This window comes from Clarias gariepinus, chromosome 19 (genome assembly GCF_024256425.1).
Source record: "Clarias gariepinus isolate MV-2021 ecotype Netherlands chromosome 19, CGAR_prim_01v2, whole genome shotgun sequence".
NCBI classification, from domain to species: Eukaryota; Metazoa; Chordata; class Actinopteri; order Siluriformes; family Clariidae; genus Clarias; species Clarias gariepinus.
The window spans coordinates 23,239,912-23,258,074 of NC_071118.1; the positions used below are offsets into that span (position 1 = coordinate 23,239,912).

General features: G+C 39.5%; 1 protein-coding gene across 1 annotated transcript in view; it reads right to left on the reverse strand.

The window, feature by feature from the left end:
• Positions 1–1,350: 1,350 nt before the first annotated feature.
• The window catches only part of niban2a (niban apoptosis regulator 2a), a 39,289-nt gene continuing 22,476 nt past the window's right edge, over positions 1,351–18,163 (reverse strand). The window contains exons 6-14 of the mRNA XM_053479272.1: positions 17,412–17,527; positions 10,809–10,913; positions 9,981–10,143; positions 8,553–8,740; positions 7,403–7,558; positions 6,779–6,892; positions 6,547–6,654; positions 4,899–5,010; positions 1,351–3,602 (exon numbers count right to left, since the gene is read on the reverse strand). Of these exons, the coding sequence (XP_053335247.1) occupies positions 2,779–3,602; positions 4,899–5,010; positions 6,547–6,654; positions 6,779–6,892; positions 7,403–7,558; positions 8,553–8,740; positions 9,981–10,143; positions 10,809–10,913; positions 17,412–17,527 (1,886 nt within the window). The 3' untranslated portion in view covers positions 1,351–2,778. The remainder of the gene's footprint in view (positions 3,603–4,898; positions 5,011–6,546; positions 6,655–6,778; positions 6,893–7,402; positions 7,559–8,552; positions 8,741–9,980; positions 10,144–10,808; positions 10,914–17,411; positions 17,528–18,163) is intronic.

Genomic DNA, 18,163 nt, shown 5'->3' on the forward strand with positions numbered 1-18,163 from the left:
AAAAAAGTTAACCAAAACATTAGTAAAATCAGATTATTTTTTTTTTATTCTTTATTATTTTACACTAATTTTCTATTTTTAATTTAATTAAATTAGTTTGGCAAATTATTTTGCGTGTGTTTCTGTTCATTTAAAATGTATTCTAGATTGTTAAGAAGCTGACCACACAGACCTAGAGCACAGAGTTCACTGCCGCTGTGATGTGAGATCTGGAATCATAACTGCAAACAGAAAAATGAGACAGCTGTTTTCTTTCACATCCTTGGGATTTAAAAGAGCTCATTATTTATTACAGTTTCGCAGTAATAATCCGTGCTCTAGGCGGTGCAATAATCACATGGCACTGCCTCGAGGATACAAAGTTTGTTCGTGTGCACATGGTCCTCCAGAATGGTTCGGTAGTCCTTGGCAGTGACGTGTCCATCTAGCACAAGTATTGGGCCTAGGGAATGCCATGATATTGCAGCCTAAACCATCAATGATCCACCCCCATGCTTCACTATGGATGGATTAGTATCATCGTTTCCCGAAGGCAGTGTCGTGTATCAGGATGATAATTCACCAATACGCACAGCAAGACCAGTTTATAAATTGAACACTCTGATACCGATATCAATATTATTGAGCCACTTTGGGGTGTTTTGGAGGAGCGAGTCAGAAAACGTTTTCCTCCTCCAGCATCACGTAGTGACCTGGCCACTATTCTGCAAGAAAATTGGCTCAAAATCCCTCTGGATACTGTGCAGGATTAGTATTTGTCATTCACAAGTTTGAATTGATGTATTGGCCGCATTATTGTGGTCTAAAATTAGGCATTTCAGTTTCATTGTCCATGCATGTATATGAATGTGTAAATATATACATTTACATATTTATATTTGGTTAAAAGTATTTCAGCTAATTTAGTATGATTTTAATACAACTTTTTTATATTAAATAAAATACTCAACTTACCAAAAAAATAAAAAAGTAATAAGTAAATACATATTTTCTTTTGTGTACTGTATACGTATTACTTTTTCCTCAAATGTTTTGCACCTATCACCTATATTGGCACCTATCATGCCCTTTAGAATTTAGAATTTCTCTTAGTACTGTATTCGGAAATATGGCAAAAATAGGAAGTTATATATTCATGTGAAGAACTGAAATGTTTTTGTTTTTTTGGTAGAGAGGTCAAAAAACAGCTTATTAAAACTGGAATGTTTTGATACAGCCAAGTTTAACCAATACAGGAAATTTCACAGCAGTTTGTCTTTAGACAATACCTATGATCATCCCTGCATCGCCCAAACTACAATGCTGAACTAGTGCTGTGGAAAAAGAGCGGTGGTAGAATAATCACACTGATTAAACTGAAGGGTTATTTATTCATTCACTCACTTACAAGAAGGAATGGAAAGAATAAAACAGTCAGGATTAATAAATAGCCGAGAAAAAAAAAAGATTCACTCCAGTAAAACACTTTGGTGACATACACAGGTGATTTTTTTTTTTTTTTTTGATAAAAGAAGCAAAAGTAAAGGAGAGGTGATGAAAAATGTTCCACTGCCTGTCATCACAGATATTAGAGAAAAAAAGTTCCAAATTCCAAAACTGTCAACAGGATAGAACAACAAAAAGAGCCATTCTGTAGTTCCATTCTATTAAAATACCTGAAGTTGGAACCTCTATAAGGGTCTGTGCCGATGTCTGATGCTTGTCCTCCTCCAAGGAAAATGAAACAAATTCCTAATACATGGCAAGGTTTCAAAGTATGCAGAACACCAGCACATGTTGTGTTTACTCCTTAAAGCCACATTAGGTTTAGTCATGTCTCCCAACGGGATAATCGTAGGGTTGTCTCGCACTTTATTAGAGGAACAGAAAGATGACATGGCAAGTGCTATGTGGATGCGAGACATACAGTATACTGCAACTATACTAATTAATAACAATCTAAAAACAAATAATAAATACACTGTTTTAAGACCAGAAACATTTCCTCCTCGTTTCCCTCATATATAAATATGTAGTGCCCTGCCATGCAGAAGGCCCGGGTTCGATTCCCAGCCAGTGCCCAAAAAACCCCAGCCACTGGATGCAGTGCCGGTCCCAAGCCTGGATAAAATGGGAGGGTTGCGTCAGGAAGGGCATCCGGCGTAAAACCTGTGCCGAGTTGTGGTGCGGACTGCGTATTCCTGGCCAGGAGCAGCCGAAAGACCAACAACAAGTATCCATACTGTATCTAAGTGTTTACATGGAGTTAAGGCTTTAGTGTGATTCAAGACAGACGTCTAAATGATGGTTATATGAAAAGGGAACGCTGACATTTCAGTGACAAATAGTGAATGGTGTCTGGTTAAATATTTAAGAAATATATAAGCTATGTAAGGCAGTAATATAAATATATACATAAACTTGATTTCCAATGGATTATCACTGTTGAGAATCAAACAAAAACCATGCACGTTTATTTGCAATGTGCATTGTTATTAAAAAAAAATAAGGTATAAAGTAGAAAAACTCTTCAATATATGCAAGTTCAATTAGATTCTCTTGTCTCTGTTATAAAACAAATATAAGATTATTGATATATATCCTATTTCTAAATATTTCATTACTTGTTTAACTCATTGAAAATGATTTGCCGATGCAATTGGAAGATTTTTCTAAAATCTCGAAATGTGCAAGGTTCTTATATTTGCTTATAATAACTTCATAGTAAGAATCATTAAGTATTTTCCTTGCAGTTAAACCTTCGGTATGGAAAAAAGAGTTTATATATTGGATTAAACGTTAGACTGGAAGTACCAGCATTTCACTTTTTGCTTCTGACTCCTGCTCCATCTTCACCATCACCTGCTTAGGATCCACTGGTTCAGCTTCACACTTCAGCTTTGCAGTGTTTGCCTGATGGTCCTCTTCCTCTCCGTGCCCATTGGTCGGAGACTGAAATCCGCTGTCATCATAGTTTTGAGGACTGGAAGCTTCAGGAAGTTCAAAGTCTACATTGTATTCTTCATCCAGAACAGCGTTCTCCAGCTCCTGGATGGCACTGGCGATTGCAGAGTCCTTTGGCATTGGTTCATCCACCTCGGTGATGTTCTCTATTTCCTCCCCTTCCTCAAGAGGCAGCATCCCATTGGTTAGCACCAGTGGGGTATCCTCTGATGAAGGAAGGACCACCTCAAAGACTGGTCTGATGAGCTGACGTATCTGCTGGATGTCATCTGGAGAGCTCGGATCTTCCAGGGGTTTTGACAGAACGGAAATGACGGGCTGTTTATGGAGATTGTTTTCGATGGCAGATTCCACTTGTAGATCTTCACTCGTGGGCGTCTCAATCTCTTCGGGTATCTCTTCCACACCAGGTACTTCCAGGCAGGAACCATAAGGCATCGGGGACATGCCCTCTACCTGAATCATGGAAACAATCTGTCTGCGTCTTCGCATCTTGTCTATTCCTCCTCTTCGTCCTCCTTCTCCATCTCCAGCTTCATAGTGGCTGGCCCAGTCAATGGAGTTATCCTCCAGCAGTTGGAGATTCGGGTCACTGTTGCCCAGGATGATGCTGTCCCTGTACAGGTTGTGCTTCCTCTGAATAGCTGCGTCCTTCACAGCTGCACAAAGAAGAAAGAAGTTTAGGCCCCCTTTTGTTCTTACCTACTAAAAATGTCAATGTTTTTTTTTTCTTCTCTGGTTTACACACCTGACATACAACCCCCACCAACATTCTTCTTAATAAAGAATGAAGGTTTTGCCAATTCCCAACAACTAGTTATGGCTCCCCTTTTTACAAGACCTACCAGAGGCTAACAAATGCTTCCTCCAAGGGACATGAATCTTTTAGAACTGCTGCTTACTGGCCAGCGTGACCAACTCTCTATCCATTCAAGCACAAGCACCACGATTAGTAAAAGAATGAGAGTAGGGCCAATTTTATAGAAATATTATATTATGTGAATAAATGTTTTTGATCACAAAACCTTAGCGCCCGCCCAGAGCTAGCCCTGTAACAGACACAGTTTGTCCAAAAGTCCTCATAATATTATGTAGGGTTTTTTTGCACACCCACCAATCACAATTATGTGCGTTCAACAGCTGGCCAGTGTGTTTTTAAATGCCTTGAACCAGAGGTTGAAGGTAACCAAGTATATATACAGTACTGCTTGTTACTCTAGTTAAGTACAAATATTTCACATATTTGTAATTTACTTGAGTAGTTTTAGTAGAACATACTTTTTACTTTTACTCCACTACATCCTACATACAGTAATGCATGTACGTTTACTTTACGTCACAATTTAAAATATTGGTGCTCAAAATACACGTGCTTATGATATTATGTAAGGTTTTTTGCATACCCACCAATATTTATATATAACCATACAGTATATAATATGGTTTTTATACCACTTGGAACCAGAGGTTGAAGGTAACCAATAACTTAACTGGTTGTTGTGCATATTTCACATATTTGTACTTTACTTTTAGTTTTATTAGAACATACTTTTTACTTTTACTCCGCTACATCCTACAACAAATGCATTTACTTTTACTTCTCTACAGTGCTACATGGCATCGCATTACATAACCATTAATTAGGTGAAATTTAAATCAGAGGGCGAAAACAGTATATTCACAGAAAGCAGTAAGAGAGCGCGAGAGAAATAGTATGGTGTACTTTGTTACAGCCTGATTTGTTATAGCCTGATGGTGTACGGCTTGCAACTGTTGATGAAACTTTGTTTTCTTTGTTCTAACTTCAAGTACCCAGGAGAATTTATCTAACGCAATGGATAAAGTGAAGATCTGGAAGGAAAGCATCATAACTGGTTTGTTTTTGTGCAAATGCTCAATGTTACAACTGAGGATGCATGCTGTATACTAGAAACAGAGAATGAACACTGTCTTACCCATCATGATGTCTTTGGAGACTGACTGTAGGACGACCTCTTCAAAAATGTTCTCCACTAATATGAAGCGAGAGTAATCCGCGAAGATGAAATCTTTGAACTTAGGCAGTTCCTGAGAAGGAAACGCAGATCCAGGATGATTAACTAGATTTTACAATTAATTTATACAAGGTCAAGATTAATGTCAATGCAAGTTTTTAATATCTGGAAGAGTTTTCCTCTTCAAATCTAAACTGCCTGGCCAAAAGAATGTCTTAATTTTAGAAATGCCAAATTATTGGGCTACATCAAGCATGGGGAAAAAATAACTAGAATTGGGTTAAGAACTGTCCAACACATTATTAAACCATCAACTTAGTATTTAAGTGATCGCCAATCATGTTTTTCTTTTCCCAACCACATTTCTTCCACTAAGTAAATATGCATAGTAAAAACTCAAAATAGTAAAAATCACTGCCATGTTTATTAGTGAAAGAGCATTTCTACATGCACAATGTGACGAGAACACTCAGGATTGGGACTGGACAGCTGGGTGGCCATGAGAAAGCCACTTGTTAGTAAAACTAATGAGGAAAAAAAACTAGGTATTATAAAAATTGGACTTTGGACCAATGGAAAAAGGTCATGTGATCATGGTAAGATGGGAAGCACACGACTGCAGTGGCCAGGGGTAGCTCAGTGGTTAAGGCATTGGACTACGGATCGGAAGATCCCAGGTTCAAAACCCACAACCACCAAGTTGCCACTGTTGGGCCCTTGAGCAAGGCCCTTAACCCTCAACTGCTCAGATGTGTAATGAGATAAAAATGTAATTCGCTCTGGATAAGAGCGTCTGCCAAATGCCTAAATGTAAATGTAAATCCATCATGCATAGTGTCCACTGAACACGTCTCTGGAGGCGGTGTTGTGATCTGGGGTTGCTTCAGCTGGTCAGGTCTAGACTCAAGTTATCACATCTATAGACTTTTTCTTCCCTGATGGCGCAGGCACATTCCAGGATTCATATTGTGAAAGAGTGGTTCTGGGAGCATGAGGAACCATTTTCACACAGAGCCGGCCACCATATTGTGTGCTGTAATCATAGCTGAATGTTGTCAATAAAATTTAGTTTAAAAAAAAGAAAAGGTTAACAGGGGACATGAAGAAAACTAAAGATATTAGTAGGGACTGGGATCCTGTGGGACACAAGTTGGGACACAAGTTCCTGAGCCAGAGGGTTTATTTTGTTAGATTAGAACCTTAAACCTTAAGGCACAATTATGAATATGTGATACACCGAGATGTACTGTATTTTCAGCATTCTTAGTAACTGCCTGGTCAGGATCATGCAAAAAACAAAACAAAAAAACAACAGCAACAGTAATTTGGCCCTGGGGTGAAGAAAGCTCTGAAGAAGCTGAGGATGAGGAACTGTTGATAACACTGCTCCCATTTCTACTTCTAGATTTTTTCGCAGTGTATTTTTTATTATTTAAGTTTTAGTCACTCTGACTACAGATAGAAATCTGAATATGGACACAATTAGATATATTTGGAGTATGAAAACGATGCAGGTACAAATAATGGCACTGTGTCACACGCCTCAAACAGAGTGAGATCCAGACACAGATACAGGCAGAACCCAGGACAAGTGATGCGTCATACTTACGGGAGCATATATGGGGTGGAGCTGTTTCAGCATGTACGGGATAATGATCTGCAGCAGTGCTTCTCTAAAGAACTTCTTGCGCACAGTGCTGCTATCATAGTCGAATTTCTGAAACAAATGCACAAATAAATGCATAAATTTATGAACGACAAATGATAAGGCAATTGAATAGACCACATGTTACTGAGATTAGTCATTAGTGCTGGTTTGAACAGATCTCCAGTTGATTTACCTTCAGTACTCGGTCCTGGCAGCGATGGATGGTTTTAATCAGTTCCTCCCCGGACTGTTCCTCCATGTTCTGGTGAAGCAGCTGCTCGAAAGTGTACACGGCATTGTCCATTTGCTGTGATGCAAAACAGAGAAGTTTTGAAAAAAAAAGATCAGATGGAAATTAGATGGGATTTGATTACGTATCACGCTTCCGGAATAAAGGGCACTAAAGCTCTTAGGGAGGAAAAAAAAAGCTTAAATTTTAAATAAGAAGTCTAATATGTAAATAGTTGGATTAAGTTAATATAATAAATAAACATGTCCTAAAAGTGTCCACAGAATTATTTTCTCACAGTCGAATGGGGTCATTGTCTACAAACAATGGCATTATTCTTCCTGTAGTACTGCATGTTGCCACACGATGTCACTATTGCTGTATTTTCCAAGCTATGAATATGGGCATTAGCACTGCTGAGTGGACCGTACAGCTATTTAAAGTGATATATTTGTGTTCTGGCTACTTTTTATTGTTAATCCCATATATATTGTTATTCAACGTGACCAAATATTTACAGTGAAACTAAACAGGACTAAAGAAACCAGGATGATAACGTTTTTGATGAGAGAGAAAAAATGAACGAACCTCTCGCATGAGGATCTGAGCTCGCTGAATGAACACAGAAGGGCTGGACACATCAAATCTCTGCTGCAAGCCCTCCAGACTCAGCTGCTCCATCTTCTCATAGCAGCTCTGCATCTTCACCGGGTGGAAGGCCAACATGGAGACCTTCTCCATATGCTGAAGGAAGATAGAGCGACTAATAATTAATGTTGATTGAAAAAAAAAAGGTTACATAGATGTACTGTACATATGAACCCAAACATGAAAAAATCTATTCATGTATTTGATTGAACTTTTTTAAGAGTTGGTCTACATTTATTTCAATTTTAATGTTAACTTTGAGTTTCAAACAGAGTAAATGGTGGAAAAGGTCTTAACATCCCTCTGTATCCATGGCAATATGTTACAACCATCACTTTATGACTGGTCTAATTGATGTAGTGCTTTAACAGTGGAAGGACAGTAAAACTAAAACATTTAGAGATTTATACATTGTTGGTCCCTTTTAATCAAATCTCACTTTTTCTGTAATCTTCAGATTGGGCATTTTGTTAGACAGTTTAAAAGTTCCTCGATTCTATGACCTTCTTCTAAATTCTCCTGATTCTTGACATTTGGTTACTCAATTTGTTTCAATATTTACTCTGAGCTCCATGGTTTTTTTTGATCATATAAAAACTTCAGGAAGGAGGATATTGGCTGTGTCATTTCTGATAAAGGATGGGATGAGGGCTTGAGCAAATTCCTCACGTGTTCAGTCGATGCTCGGCTTCATACATCTTATACAGTTTAAAGTTTTACACAGATTGCATTATTCTAAAACTAAGCTCAATAACATCCCCAGATGGTCCCTAACATCTCCTCCAGTTGTGACAGATGCAAGTGCCAAGAAGGTACTCTTGCTCATATTTGTTGGTCTTGTCTCAAGGTAATTGGCTTCTGGCAAGATATATTTCATTGGAATTTGAGATCAGTCCTGACTGAAAGTTTGCTTTGTTGACTTTGGTTACTCTGATGCAACCACTGTATTGCCTCACCGTACGCAGTTATCTCTGGTGTTTGGAATGACAGTGGCTAAATGGGTCATTTTAAGAGTGTGGAAGTCATCACTTCCGCCATCTTCTCAGAGATGGTTGAACACAGTAGCCTTTCTGCCGTGTGCTGTCCTCACCTTTCCAAGCACCTCTCTGCCTCCATCATTGACAGTGTTCTTGCTGATTTCTACCAGCTCCCGGGAGAGAACCTCCCTGACCTCGGAGAACCCCTGGCCGACGGGTTCCATCAGAGCTTCCAGGATGGAGGTGATGTAGGGCTGCACGTTGCTCCCAAGAACTTGCTCTGCACCCGGAAGCACCAGTGCTGCAAGCGTAAACAGAAACACGACCGTCAGACGCCGGGCAATAGTGTCGTTATCAAAACAAACGGTTTATGCAGGTCTTATTGACATCGGCGACAGAAAAAACACATTCAAAAGCTACAACAAAAACAAAAAGCTGGGATATGTGATGAATAAAGATTTTCACTGTGTAGTAATGTATATGTGACGAATAAAGCGTGAACTTAATGTAATGTACGATCATCATTTTTTCAAAAACCCATTTGGAAAATTTGTGGTATAGTCTAAAACAGTATTTCCCAAAGTGTGGGCACCCCTAGTGGACTATAAGAGTATTGCAGGTGGGCTGAGAGACACAATTTAGAAATATAAAAAAAGAATTTTTTTTATTAGGTTTAAAATTCATATATATATATATATATATATATATATATATATATATATATATATATATAAGGCAGCCAGTCTGTAATCAAACCTACAGTATATATCAACAGACATATCAGGCGTCATAGAAGTGCCTTTGAGAGCCATGATATATACATTTCTGCCGCATTACCCTTCCATGTTACCAAGCCTCACCCACAGCCAAGTTCCATTCAGCTGCAGTAAATATCGCAAATCCTAACTCACAACAGAAACGAAAGAGCTTCTGCGATCTCACACGCAGTACTACTGTATTAACGATTGTATCTTGGTTTCAGTCCTCATGGTAAATGAGCTCTGGGGCTGTGTGTGGAATGCAGTCCTACCAGCATTGCTCTGTTAGAAAGGCACAGTGCCTTTAGCTTGCCAAGCCTTTTTCTTTCAGCTAGTGAGCATTTTCAGCATGCAGGTTTAACTAATGTGTAACGAGAGAGAGGGAGGGGAGCAGGATCATTAAGAGACTTAGAAAGGGTGAAAAAGTTTCTGAAAAAGGGGGGCTGAATGAAACATTTAAGGATTATAATAAAACCTTGTGTAAAGAACTTTAGAAATGTGATCACCACTTCCTTTATCACCATGTGATCCACAAATGATTTTGTAAGGAACTCTTAGAGCGGTGTTTGCTTTCTCCAGTAATCCCATGCCCTATAAACTCATCACATTTAATGTGCCTCCAAATGGCCATTTACTGTAGCAAGGCTTGATTTACTCGTTCAGCTCCAGTGCAACACTTTGGACGCCCACCTTTATTAACTACCTGAACCACATCTGTCTTTGATTGACCATACTTTCCATTTCAAAACAGTGTTTTTCAACCTTGTATGAGTCTGGACTCACCACGCATCCTTCCTGTAACATGTTCCTTGGAGGCAACAATCTGGTCCATGTCTGTCCGCAGCACAGCGTCCAGACGGGGGTGCTCTACCTCACAGGCCTGTACCAGCGCCTGATACTGCGCTCGGGTCTGACTCAGCACCTGCCTGTACGCTGCATCCGTGATCTATTAATCAACCAACCAACCAACACACAAACAGCAGGAGGTCACTGAGTGTATAGGCTGCTAGAACAAAATATAATCATGATAGAAAAACAGACCATTAATACAGTGATTGCAATTTTCCCAAATCTGATGACAAGCATGCTAAATCACAAATTGAACTTCAACCATCAAAAAAAGCTTTCTGGACTAAAAAAAATTAGAAGTCTTCCAAGGAAGACATGGGTTGATTGCCCACTAAAGCTGGCACTACTAAGCTGTCTGAAGTCACTAATGCAAATCTATGCTTTGTATAAAGGTTTTCTGAAGATTTGGTTCGAAGTCCCATTAATGGTTTAAGAGGATAGATGAAAAATGTGATGAACACCGATGACATGGACAACCCCAACGTGAGACGAGAGTGATCCCAATGTGTGTCACATACGCTTCATAGGCAGGCGACACATGACTGCAACTTTGGTCACTCCAAATTACCCCCCATCCGAATAGCACATAAAAACACTGTTGGTGTGACATATACATTAAGATTGCTTGCTTAACAAAGCAAGCAGGTATGTGTTCTATAAATACATTAGATACACAACTTACAGACACAACGTGTTATGTTACTATTGATATTAATGAGTCTGAAAGGTTTTAAACCTCACGTCTCAGGATTAAGTACTGACCAGCATCCAGCTCCTTTGTCTCTGCTGCAGTTTGCCCTTCAGCCGAGGCCCTATCTTTGTCTTGAGCTCTGGATGCAGTGTCTCCATCACCAGATTGGCCAAAATCTACACACAAAAACAGTAAAAAAGCCATAATTCACAAGTATTAAATCTAATAACAGTTACAAATAATAATTATAACTTGAAGGTCATACACTATATGGACTAAAGTATTTGGCCAAACCTGTTGATTATTAAATTGAGGTGTTTCAATCAGGCCCCTTATCCACAGTGAAGGACAATCTTAATGCTTAAGCATACCAGGACATCTTGGACAATGCTATGCTTCCAACTTTGTGACAACATTTTGGGGAAGGTCAATTTCTATTCCAAAACGATTCTGCCCCGGTGCACAAAGCAAGGATTATAAAGAAATGGTTTGATGTGGAAGAACTTGACAGGCCCTAACACAGAGCCCTGACTTCAACCCCATTAAGAACCTTTAGTATAAACTGGAATAGAGATTGTGAGCCAGGCCTTCTCATCCAACATCAGTGCCTGATGATTACAAATACTCTACAGAATGAATGGGCACGAATTCTCACGAAACACTCCATAATCTTGTGGACAGCCTTCTAAGGAGTGTAGAAGCTGTTATAGCTGCAAAAGGGGGACCAATTCCATATTGAAGTTTATGTATTTGGATACAATGACATTGCAGGTTTGGCCGAATCCTTTAGTCCATATAGTGTATGAATGCAGAAACAAATATATTTGGAGCACAAAACAGATACAGGTAATGTCACTGCTTAGCACTTTAACGACTTTAAGAAGCTCAAAACCATGCAAGTACTCTTGCGCAACCACACCAACAGGCTTTAGATTTAGTTTATGCATTTTCCGGACAGCGCCTGGGTGGCTTTGCAATTGCAAAGCGTGACATGTTAAGCTCAAAAAACTCAAATGATGTTTGATCACCTCACACTCATTATCCACTAACTAACACTCTTATCCTGAAGTGGCCCCTCATTCACGGTGTTTGAAGTGTTAGCAATAACAACTGAGCTTTGAAGTGTGCTGACCACATCAGGGAGCGTGTGGGTGTGTGGATGGGCTCTGGGCTTATAGTCATAAATGCGTGAGACAAATATACGTCGTACCTAAACATTTGGATGAAACATTATCTTAAGCTTGATCAAGCCTCAGGATTCAACCGGGAGCTTCAGATTACAAGGCGCAAGCAGATGACACAGTGATGATCACAAGAAGCAACCATGCTTTACGTGCTTTGTAATTCAAAAACAATGCATTCAGATAACCTCGATAGGAAATAGGAGCTGAAGCCAGGACGCTCTGTTGTCCATGCAATGTAGATGCATTTATGGATTAGTAGGTTTGCAGTACATGCCTTGAGTGGGCGCTCCCATATCAATGCACTGGATATTTTTAGTGGACTGTTTTCATCGCAGAAACCGATGTCATTGCTTGTTAATGCTGCTGCACCTAATACACTCATACCAGTGCCACACGCACACACACATCTACACTACCATGTCACTGCTGTGAAAAGAATTGTCCAACAGACCAGTGGGAGTGGCCTAATGGTGGAAAGTTTCTATTTGGTCTGTTCAAGTCAAACCGGGACTTCTCCGCTTGTGAGCAGAAAAATTATGGCATAAAACTGATTGACATTTACAGAAGACTTTAAGCCCAGTACGGTGATGAGACTCTTAGCCACAGTAAAACATTAGAATAGAGCAAATACTTTAAAGAAGGCTGTGCACCTCTTGCATGGCATTATGCAAGCCATTTACACACGTTTTTCCCCATTGAAGGAGTTCCTGGGAGGCCGGTGTTCCAGCCGTAAAGCAGGCAGTCCCATCATGGCTCTGGCGTACTGAGAAAACTTTCTACCTCAATGGTATCCAAGCAAGAGTAAAACACTGGTATAAGTGCATTAGTGTAGCAGGGGAACATATAGAGAAATAAAGTGAGTTTTTACTCTTATAACTGTGTTCTGTCATTCTGAACAATCAACGTCCAGGTTTGACTTGAACACCCCCTTTGGATTTATGATCTTTTTAGTGCTGCGTCACAATGAATACTCAGAGAAAATTACGTTATGTAAATTATGTTATACATGTCCTCTCTCATTCATCCATGACATAACACATAGCCAAGATTGCCTAGTTTTGATTAAGTTGAAATTAGAGACAGGAACGCTATATGGAGAGCACTATAACAAGTGCAGTATATAAACTGGAACCATAGCAAGGAAAAGCAAAGAAAATAAATTAATAGGATTAAAAAAAATGAAATATTACACATTTTGCAACCGTAAACGTTGCACAAGGTTGTCCAAGAGCAGCATGGAGTGTAACTAGCGTGTTCACAGACTTGTTATGAGTATTGTCAGTGATATTATATGGCATCAATTAACAGTTAAGTGTTCAGTTACTCACATACAGTACAAATCCAACACATTACTGCCTGCACTGCATGAGACTTCTACTGAGCACTACAAGACATCTGCAGCCCCCCCCCCCCTCCCCGTCCATTCTGTTTCCATGGCAACACGCACAGGCAGTGCAAGGTGTGTGCCAATTTGCACAAAGCCCTCTTAGAATTAGAATTAGAAAAAAGTCCCACACCCATCACCCACAACATCACACAAAGTCATTTCCAGCAACTTGTGCCGAAGAATTATGGGGGAGAAAGCAGTCAGGAAGTGAATTCCACGGGAATGCATACTTCACACAAACACACATGCACTTTTTTTTTTCTTTTTTACAATGGGCACCTTATTTTTAGTCTGCCCCAGGATGTAGTAAAGACATAAAGCAATAATGGTGTCATTCATACTGTAGATGAGGCAATAGAACCGAATGATGGAGATGATCAGTTTTCGGATCTTTTGCGACTCAGAGAGCCATGTCTTCACAGCAGTATAATGGCATTAGCGACCTACAGGCAATGGAAAAATGTCTGTCTATTCATCACCTCTCACTGGCATGGAGCTTCACCTCTACTGAAGTGAGTATAAAGTAATATTTCTCCTCACAATATCAGCACGTTGCATACTTTCCCAAATAAAGGACTATACAAGCGCAAGAATGATTTTAATTCTTAGTAGTCTTAAAAAAAATCACTTATTGTCTATATTGCTTTATCCTGTATACAGGCGGGGAACACCATGGATGGGGTGCCAATCTGACGCAGAGCACACAAAAACACACACTTGCATTCATACACTATGAGGAATTTGGGAATCTGGATGAAACCAGAGTTTCCCTAGAGGAAACCCACCAAGCATGGGGAGAACATCAATCAAACTCAATGTACACAGACTTCGAAGTGAGAATCAAACCTGGACCCTGGCGATGCCATCAAGCTTAAAACATTAAATAATTATTTACCTTAACAATTAGGAAACAATAATAACATTTGTATGGTATTCGTTCTATGACTTAATGGAAGACCACTAGGACAACCTGGGTTACTCAGGCTGATCAGAATGCCAAAGCAAGAGCTTTTATAGACTTATACATGTGGGGTCAGACATGAGGTGGTGTATTTCCAATGAGCTTTTGGTAAGGAAATCAGTGGGATTGGGAAAGGTTCCAAAGGAAGCGATCCTGATGGTTCTATTATAGGTGCCCTTTGTTACTGTCTTGTGAGGTGGAATATGAGTTGCGAACTCGGACAAGTTGAAAACATTGCTTCCAATAAGTGCAAGGAAATCCATACTGATGCTCAAGAATAAAATCAAGCAAAAAAATGAGTAACCATGGTCCACAGAGTCATCGAGTATACCAAAGCAAGGGCTTTTATAAGCTTTACATGTGGTGTCAGAGTTGAGGTCGCATATGCATTTGGCATGGAAATGAGTGGGAATGAGGAAAGTGCAACGGAAGCTGTCGTGATCCTGATCCTGTCTGTGCTCTACTCTTTTATCAGGATACTTTCAAAGCTGAATTCTATGCAATATCCCAAAAAAATAAGAACCCTTTCTGCATGATGTGTGATCCTACAAGAAGAGTAAAACAAAAGGGCATTTCTTTTTGTTTTACTTACACTCACAACCCTAAGGACTGTCATCAGTCTTGTCATCACTAGCTATAAATCACCACAGCGACAGCATGCACGGCATAGCTTTTTCTGGTAACAAGACATTTTTTTTTGCTTTGGGTGTGTTACTGTAGGTAGGGAACTGTTATGACAGCAGCATATCACAGATGAACACACGAAGACTTGTGGTATAAAAAAAAAAAAACCTCAGTTAATACAAAGCACTAAATTCCACCATTCAGGGTATAGCCCTTGTCTCTAGTGTGCATCTATTATACATATTATACATCTGATTAATAGACATAAGGGATGTAGTGTATATATTTTTTTTAAATCATTAAAGATACATAACTATACCTGAACAGAACTCACAGTACACCATGATCTGCAATTAGAGTTGGACCTCGGGGCGTGATCTGAATACTTTGCATTATATTCAAATGTGTGTTTGACCCTGACCTATTTGAAGTACAAGATGACGGAGAAGTGAAAGCTCAAATAGATAATGCTGACAGACATCGATGTTGAGCAAGCTTCTTAACTCCCTTGGCTTTTACAAGGGCCGTTCAAGTCAAACCGGGACGCTTATTTCTCTGTATAATCCCCTGCTACACTGATGCACTTGTACTAGTGCTTAGACACCGTGAAGATAAAACGTTACTCAGTACGCCAAATGTACGCCATAATCAGACTGTCTGTTTCATGCCTAAAGCGCCGGCCTCCAAGGAACTCCTTTAATGGAACAAACATGTGGAAATGGCTTGGAGCGAGGTCAGGACTGTACAGGCAACGTGGCAAGCACTCCCAGCCGAGTCCCTGTAATGTGCAAGTAGTGTGTGTACAGTTGTCTATAGACGAAAGCCTCTCTTCCTCAATTTGGTGACAAGTTATTTGCAGATTTTCAAGGATCAGACGTTCCACTCGCTGAATGTTAACAGGAACGACTGCGATTATCTTCTTTCACAATTGAAATGTTTAACCGCGGCTGTTCGTCAGTCCGATCATCAGCATGATGAACTCTTCATAATGAAGTCTTCTGTAAACATCCATCAGTTTAATGGCTTCATTTACAGGAAATGTTATTATAAGTCCCGGTTTGATTTGAACACTCTTTGTATATTAAACTGTGGAACTTTGATTTGATATACATACATAAGATTTGATATACATAAGAGCAGTAAAAGTGCTTCTGCTGTAGGGTTTGTGTCACAAATATGACACGCCTTATAGATGATGGACACTGTATGATGTAGATCATCAGCCAGAAACCAGGACCATGTCCAAATTTTTCTTTTTTTCTTTTATGTGTGACATAAAGACCACCTTGCTTAACATGCCTGAGTTTTGGATGGAGCAGCAGCAGCAATCTTTTGCATACTAGGTGAATATGAAATTAAATCGAATGAAAGCTACAGATAAAGAACTGGTCACGATGCCAAGATTGAGACTTTAGGACATAGTCTGGGGCTTATTTCTCTCTAATAACATACTTGATCAGTTCCTTTTCACTGCTTGGTGTAGATGTTAACTGAGGGTTCGACTGACTACATATCATTAAAACACAGCCAAATAAGTAAATACTACTTTAGCTATGCAAGTAAGAGACCAAATGCAAGGACAATAAAAGGGACAGCAATCTGAAAATCAGTGAACCCTGTCTGACACAGAAACAAGCTAGACATGCAAGAACTGACATAAAGGAAATGAGCACACCTTTTTTGTTTTGACATTTGGCTGGTTCCCCGGGGCGGGAAAAAAAAGGAAAATGCAGCTTTTATTATTACCAAAAGTGATTTCCTTTCATTACTGGGGCTAAGGAGAAAGTTAGACTTAGACTTTGTACATGCATGCAATGTTTTAATTATTATATGCATTAATAATTATTTAAGTTGAGGGCCTTAAGTTTACTGCTTTACAGTGCTGCCTGTGTCTCACCTGACCTTCTCCATGCACAAAGCCTGGATTCAACTCACAGAGAGGAAACTCCACCCTTTCCAGCGGAGCAGACCAGCGGAGACAGGAAGGAAGAAAGGAAGGAGAAAAAGCGGGAAAGGAGAAAGCGATCGATCAGAGAGGAAGAAAACCGGAATAGGATAATAGGGTTATATGTGGGTGAACAAGGCTTTTCACAAGACCTAAACATCCATTCATAATCACAGCACACTGAAGATCACTCCTGAGACTGCTTTCATCCTTGTAAGGCAAAACACCAGTTTTAGTCATCGTTCAAATTATGGATAATATTGAAAAATATAAAAACCAAACGTTTTGCTTGACTCTTGTTTTTGACAATGCAGCATAAAAATGTCGTTATTCTCCGTCTGCGTCTCTTGTTGTAACAGATCTTAGGTGATCATTTATACTTCTGCAGTAATTCAATTAAATTGTTTTCTATTTTATAGGTTTACAAGTAAGCATAGTTCAAACAATGTGAATATTAATCACATAAATCTAACTCAACATGCAAATATATCGATTTTATATCCAGTTATAAAATGCACTTAGTGAAACTGTCCTACTCTGACCCTGAGTCTGGGCTGCGATTAGAGAACTGACCTGTGCTGGATCGCCGCACATCATGTCCCAGGTGCCGTAGTGACCCTTGGCTTGTCTGTATAGACGCAGGGAATCGGTGAACGCTGGTGTGAGCACCTTGCTCTCCTCAGACAGGCCTGCAGGGGGCACAAGAGAGCACCGTTACTGTATTTGCAGTACTTGTATCACTAATGTTTACATACTTGGAAAAAAAAAAAAACAGGTCAATCTGGTATTATAAGTTCATAAGTAAGTACACAGATTTCCAGCCAACCATGCTTCTGATGTATCCTCTGTCCTGCACATGTTGGTGTATTCCCTGCTCTATCTATGCAAGGGGGATGGAAAACACGCGACGGTTGCTTAAAAAAAACATTGTTTACCGCTGTAAACAAAAGATAACCTGTTCTTTCAAATAAAATGAAACAAAACTGAACAAGTTAATACACAACCCAGGGCTGTACAGAAAATTTAACGCATTACTTTTATACATTTTATAAAATGCTAATTAATCATATGAAAATGTTTGACCCTAATGGCTTCCCATAATCTCTGCACCAGGCGTGCTGCACTGCAAGGTTCCTTATAAAATCTTCAAGATGGAAAATCAAAGTTGTGTGCTCGAGCTACCTTCAAGGGAAACTATTTTTACAAGAACACACTAAATGTAAGACGTGGGAGTGGTGGCTCAGGCGGCTAAGGCTCTAGATTGTGCATTTTTGGATCGAAGGATTCAGGTTCGAGCCCACTTTATTTCAACACTGTACGTTCAT